At 47.3% G+C, this 6,727-nt stretch overlaps 1 protein-coding gene across 1 annotated transcript in view; it reads left to right on the forward strand.

The window, feature by feature from the left end:
* LOC145394038 (uncharacterized) overlaps window positions 1-4,108 on the forward strand; it is a 160,440-nt gene extending 156,332 nt beyond the window's left edge. The window contains exons 13-15 of the mRNA XM_080268008.1: window positions 756-927; window positions 2,915-3,084; window positions 3,998-4,108. Coding sequence (XP_080124134.1) covers window positions 756-927; window positions 2,915-3,084; window positions 3,998-4,108 — 453 coding nt within the window. The remainder of the gene's footprint in view (window positions 1-755; window positions 928-2,914; window positions 3,085-3,997) is intronic.
* Window positions 4,109-6,727: the final 2,619 nt, after the last annotated feature.

Consider the following 6,727-nt stretch of genomic DNA (forward strand, 5'->3'; position numbering starts at 1 on the left):
GTGTGGTCTGTATATAGCGCCGCTCTGAAGTCTCTCTCTCTCTCTCTCTCTCTCTCTCTCTCCACACACACACACACACACACACACACACACACACACACACACACACACACACACACACACACACACACACACACACACACACACAATTACCTCCCCACTTCCCACAATCCCACTCTCTTCCTCACCTTATCCTTTAATTCCCTTCCTTCTCTTCCTCCTCCCCCCTCCTCTTCCTCCTCCTCCCCCCTCCTCTTCCTCCTCCCCCTCCTCTTCCTCCTCACCCTCCTTCTGTCCCTCATTCCTCCTTAATCAACCCTCTCCCTACGAGGATGTCATTTTTACTACATTCTTTTATTCAGGTGTGGAGAGATTTTTTCGAACTGAGAGGTAAATTCCGTCTATCTATCTATCCTTCAGCTTCGCTCCCCCTTTTCCCTCAGGTATACTTCGCTTACCGCACCTTAGTCACCCCTGTATCCTCCCCCCCTGTCTGCGTATATTTATCTGTCTACTGTATGTGTCTATCAGTCTATCTGTATCTAAATCTGTCTGTCTGTCTGTCTTTATCCAACTTTCCCTAGGTATTCTTCGTCATCTGTCGATCTCTCAGTCTTTTTCAAGTCTGTGTCTGTTTATTTCATCCTATATCTGTCCATCTTATTTTATATGTCTGCCTCACTCTATATGTCTGTCTATTTGTCTGTCTGTTTTTCCGTCTGTCTGTCTATCCATGTCTCTCCTTCTTCCTCCAGGTATACTTCGCCAACCGCACCCTGCTTACCCGCGTATCATCTCCCCGTCCCACCTTCAACGTGAGCCAGCTGGACGCCGGCACCAGCTACAAGATTAAGGTTTACGTCACACAGGGTCCCGTCACCTCACCTCCTGTCGTGGTGTCTGCCTATACGTCACGTGGACCCCCTGGTGAGTTATTAACCTTTGCATCCACGGTGGTTCAGCGGCAGTGGGTTCGTCTCTCGAGCTGCCTTTCCGCTTCATTTGAATTCTAAATTTTGGCTAGTTGCTCGGTCCTCATAAGAACTAGAATATGTTTATGCTGAAGTCCTAAGGAAACTTATACACAAGAGAACACCCCCAGTTCATTTATGCAACCTTTCCACAACATGCACAACTCTGACTACAGATACCCCTTGTTTCGTACTTGATCAGCATGGGAAAGGGTTAACTCTGGCTGTTATTGTTCCTCCGAGAAGGTCCGGTCTTGCAGTGAAGCCTATAGGAACTGATACAGAAATAAATCCTCTTAGTTCACTGATGTCTCTTCTCCCCTCGTCTCATAACTTACGCCTCCCTCGTCGCTCACTGATGATCATTTCCTTAATCTCTCCTCGCTGTTAGTTATTTCCTTTATATCTCTCTGCATTTCATCTCACACTCACCCTCGCCCCACTTCGTAAATTGCTTAGCGAAAATGACCCACATCTTTCACACACCACAATTCATTTCACAACACAGCACAACACATCATCACACAGAGCAACTCAGTGCAACACAACAATGCAAAGCAATGTCATGGCAGTGCGGGGGGTCAACTCCTGTACTGGAATAGTGATTTACTTACTTTTTACGTGGACAATTTAGTTGGACTTCGGAAAGTTTTCGTATTTAGGAGATTGATGGGGAGATGCATTTAACTTCCTCCAGCTCGAAATATGAATCTTATGTCCTTCAGCCAGAGGACGTGTTTAGCATTTTACATTTGCTAATATTGAAATCCACCTGCCGTGTTGATCAAGGTCCCGCTGAATGGCTTCCCTTTATAATGTTGTGGGAGCTGCAAGGCTTGGTGGATGAGTTTGGGAGATTGTGTAAGAAACAGAATCTAAAGGTGAATGTAGGGAAGAGTAAAGTGATGGTCTTTGAGAGAGGTGAAGTCAGTGAATGTACAATGAGGTTGGATGGTGAGGAAATGGAAAATGTGAGTACGTTTAAGTACTTGGGTAGTGTGATGAGTAAGGATGGAAGTTTGGAGGGTGAAGTGCTTGAAAGGGTACAGCAAGGAAGAAAGGTTGCCGGTTCCTTGAAAGCAGTGATAAGAAACAGGGAAGTGAGCATGGAAGTGAAAAAGTACTCTATGACAGTATTGTGATACCTACTCAAGGGTATGGAAGTGAAGCTTGGACGTTGTTGGAGGGACACAAGTTAAGAGTGAGAGCAGTGGAAATGAGTTATTTAAGAGGAGCCCGTGGAGTCACAATCATGGAGAGACAGGCTGACAAATGAGGATATAAAAGAGCATTGTGGTGTGGATGTGGATGTGATAGGAAGGAACACACTGAGGTGGTTTGGCCATGTGGAGGGAATGGAGGGTGAGAGACTGACGAGGAGAGTGTATGTGAGTGAGGTGGAGGGGGGAGAAGGAGGGGGAGGCCGAGGATGAGATGGAGGGATGGGGTGGAGAGGTGTATGAGAGAGGGGGATGTGAGTTGGGAGCAGGGTAGTGAAATGGCGGGGGACAGGGCGACGTGGAGACGATTTGTTTGTGGCCACCCCGTACGGGATTGAGGCGTCCTGCAATAGATAGATAGTCTGATGTGTTCTGCTAATTTTTTAATCATCTTGCAAGGAGCAACCCACTTTGGAGGCATTACATCCATCTGCCCATCATCCAACCTTTGTCTGCACCATCAGGAGACAGGACCCCGTTTTTACTCTACTTTTTCCTGCCACCAGACGATTTTATTCAACTTAAGGGAGAAATTCGTAGCAGGAGGGGGTAGATATTTTCATTAATGTATTTCTTTGCAAGTTGATGGCTCCTGTAGGCTCAAAGTAGCCATCTAGTGGTAGCAAATATAAAAGTTAGAAGACATCAGCATCGTGAATTGCCTTAAGCTTAATAAAATCGCCTGAAATTCCAAGGAAAAGAACTTTTCTCTCTCTCCCCCAGTAGCCAGCAAAGAGGGCGATGACGAGGAACTCAAAACCAAGGAGGTGATTGGCGGTGGTGGCGGCGGTGGAGGAGGAGTCAGAGGTTTGGAGAGGTTACTTGGAGGCTCTGGGATGGCGGCGGCGGCGGGGGTGGCGGCGGCGGTGGCAGCGGCGGTGACGGTGGCGGCTGTGAGGAGGAGCAGGAGGAGGAGGAGAGGGGTGGGATGTAGAAGTGAGACGCCGAAGACAACGACGGGGAAGACGAAGGGAGGAAATCCTGACGTGGTGCCGAGTATGGGTGAGTTTAAGGGGTGAGAGAGAGAGAGAACGAGAGGGAGGGAGGGAAGGAGGGAGGGTGATAATATTGAATTTATAATCGCGATAATATTAGTGATATGCTAAAAATAATTGTCTAATCTCTCTCTCTCTCTCTCTCTCTCTCTCTCTCTCTCTCTCTCCACAGGGTCCCCAAGGCGATTCTGGCACAAGGGTGAGTATATGGAGTTTTTTTTTTTTTTTTTTTACTTTTTTCTCAGGCTGTTTCATCCTTTATTCTGAAGACAGTCACATGTAAGCCTTTTATATTCGTGTGTGTGTGTGTGTGTGTGTGTGTGTGTGTGTGTGTGTGTGTGTGTGTGCAGTAACACGTAATCTTTTTGTTTTGTGTGTGTTTATACAATAGCACGTAATCTTTTTATTTTGTTGTGTATATACAATAACACGTAATCCTTCTGTGTTTATGTGTGTGTGTGTGTGTGTGTGTGTGTGTGTGTGTGTGTGTGTGTGTGTGTGTGTGTGTGTACGCTTCTGAGTTCACCTTCTGTTCCGCATTACCCACATGTGGCACCTCTGGCCTGCCTCCCCCTGCCCTTCCTCACCCTGCCACCCCATGCTTTACCTTGCTCACCCTTCCACCCCTCCTTCCCCCTGCCTTACCCTGCTTCACCCTGCCTCACCCTGATGTCACTTGTCTTACGCTGCCACACCCTTTGCCTCACCCTGCCTTACCCTGCGTTACTGTAACCTGCCACTGGTATCTTTCAACCCTCTGCCTGATTCTCGGCCAAATCAAACTATCATCAAATCCTTTTTGACCCATCAGGAACGTAGGGGGCCTGGGCTAGGCTACTGGGTCCCGGCAGTTAAGGCAAGGGAACCTGTCGCTCTTCCCCGAGTGGCATCATATGATAATATACTCCAATCACTCTTCTGATGTAAACCCTTATTATTCGCATTCAGTTGGAGCACCTTAACCCTGCGTATCCTCTGCCTGATAAATTATATATAAGAAATTCCACCCTACCAACTCACTTTTGCTCCCTGCCAACTTCCTCCCTTCTCCTGTCACCATTCTAACTCTTTTCTCTCACTCACACATTACTTATACTCCATTTACTCTTCGCCTAAAATTCCCATCACTCCTCCTTCAATGCTGAATTGAAATAATAGATTAGCACTGTACTATAATCCTTACCACGAAGTGTTGTGGAAATCAAAACCAGAATCAGAACTTTATCTTCCATTATTATGATGTAAAGCCGTAGCACTGCGTTTTACTGCCAGTGAAAAATACAACAAAAAGACGAAGATCTGGGCGAAGTTAAAGTGAAAGAACTATATCTGTTCTACCATTTGCCTGCTTGTGATTCCCTGCCTGTCATCTGCATTCTTTGTCACCCTCACACCTCCTGTCTCCCTCTCTTTCTTCTCTCGCTTCTTCCTCCTTCGTATTTGCTCCTTTCCGGCCTCTATGCCTTCCCTCCTTCCCAGCCTCTCTCGTCCCCACGCTTCCCACCTCTTGTTCCTCCCTCCTTCACGGCCTCCTTCCGTCACAGTCTCCCTCCTCTCAGCCTCTCTCCTCTGCCTCGCTTCTCCCTTGCCTCCCTCCTCACTGTCTTCCTCCTCCCTGCCTCCCTCCTCACTGTCTTCCTCCTTCCTGCCTCCCGTTTCCTTACCTTTCTCCTCTACCACCTCATCTGCATCCGAGCTGAATGTTTTTGCATTTTCCGTGTTGCACCTCGATGGTAAAACACCCAGACACCCTGCCATACCCTGTCATACCATTCCACACCCCTGTTTACCCCAGCCACTATTCCCTGCCCACCTCTGCCACCCTTCCTTATCCTTCCTATCTCTGCCACCCTTCCTTACCGTGCTGACCCCTGCGACCCATCGTTACCTTGCCTACCCCTACCACCCTACCTTTCCCTGCCTACCCCTGCCACCCCTCCTTACCATTCCTACACTGTTTATCCTGTCTTTCCTTCATTTCATTTGCCAACCCCCGCCACTCCTCTAACTCTTCTGCCATCTTTCTTCACACTACCTTCTTTGCTAAGCCTTGCCTTCCTCTACTTCTCTACCACACCCTGCCTTCCTCTGCTTCTCTGCCTCGCCCTTCTACACCCTGTTCTACATTAGTGTCTTCTGCTACCCTGCTACACTTTACCTTGCTGTGGTACTCTGCCTCACCCTACCGTTCCTATCACACCCTACCTCATCGTACTTTCCTATGCTACCCTTCCTTACCCTGCCTGCCCCTACATTCCCCTGCTACCCTGCCGTACTCTGCCACATCCTGTCTTACCTTGCCGTACCCTTCCATCCATGCCTCACCCTGGCATCCTCATGTACTCTACCGACACCAAGTTCTTGTTAACTTTGTATGAGAGTTCAGTATTACATGTTGGCGTTTTGCCCTCTCTTCCTTCTCTTCTTTCCCTTCTTTCTTTTTCCCCGCCATTTCTTTCATTTCCTCATTCCTAATCTGTGTTCTTTCCCTTCCTTCCTTCATTTTTCCTACTCTTCTCTTATCCTTTCATTTCCTTCCTTTCCCTCCTCTTTTTCTCTTATGCCCTCCTCATTTCCCCTTTCCTAATCTGTGCTCTCTTTCTTCCTTCCTTGTTCCTAATCATTCTTTATCCTTTCTTTTCCCTCCTTTTCTTTCTTTTCTCTCTTTCCCTCCTCTTTTTCCTTCCCTTCATCCTTTCCTCTCCCCATATTTTATTCCTTTATGAGTCCTTTCCCGTCATTCCTGGCTTTTCCTTTTTTTCCCTTATCTTTCTTTTTCTTTTCCTTGCTCCTTCGTTTTCTTCTGTCCACTCTCTCTTTAGCATGCTCATTTTTCCCTTTCCTTTCCTTAATTTGTCTTCTTTGCCTTCCTCTCTTCCTTCCTTCCTCTCCCCACATTTTCCTACCTTCCTTTTCTTATATTCTTCCCCGTTATTCCTTTCCTTTTTAATCCTTTCCTTCCTTTCCCTTATTTCCTCTATTTTCTTTCTTTCCTCCGATTGATTCTCTCCTTCCCTACCTCCGGCCCTTTTTCCTTCATTCTCTCTTTTCCTTTCTTCCCATCCTAAGTTCCTTCCTCCCTCTCCTCTCTTTCTCTTTCCTCCCTTCCTCTCTCTCTCCTTTTTCTCCCGTCCCAACTACTCTCCCCTCTCCCTTCTTTTTTCCTTCCACTTTTCCTCTGCCCTTCCTTACTCCTTCTTTATACTTTGTCCTCCTACCCCACTGATCCGTGGGGAATTGGATGATGATGATGGTGATGTTCATGGTGAAGATTTGATGATGATGGTGATGATGACGGTGATGATTTTCTTATCAGACTTCCACGCCTTCCAACCTCCTTTCCCCCACCTTCTGTCTTCCTTCTTCACTTCTCCCTCCCTCCTTTACAGTTCTTTTTCCCTTTTTCCTCCCTGTCATTCCTTCTTTCTTCATCCCTCTTTCCTCTCTCACATGTCTTTTCAGTCCTCGCTCCTGTCTTTCTCCCATCCTCCTCCCTTCACCTCTTCCCACCTGCCTTAACACTCCCTGCTTCTCCCTCTCT

This window comes from Coenobita brevimanus, chromosome 26 (assembly GCF_032717465.1).
Source record: "Coenobita brevimanus isolate Jiangsu-jjx chromosome 26, ASM3271746v2, whole genome shotgun sequence".
Taxonomy (NCBI): domain Eukaryota; kingdom Metazoa; phylum Arthropoda; class Malacostraca; order Decapoda; family Coenobitidae; genus Coenobita; species Coenobita brevimanus.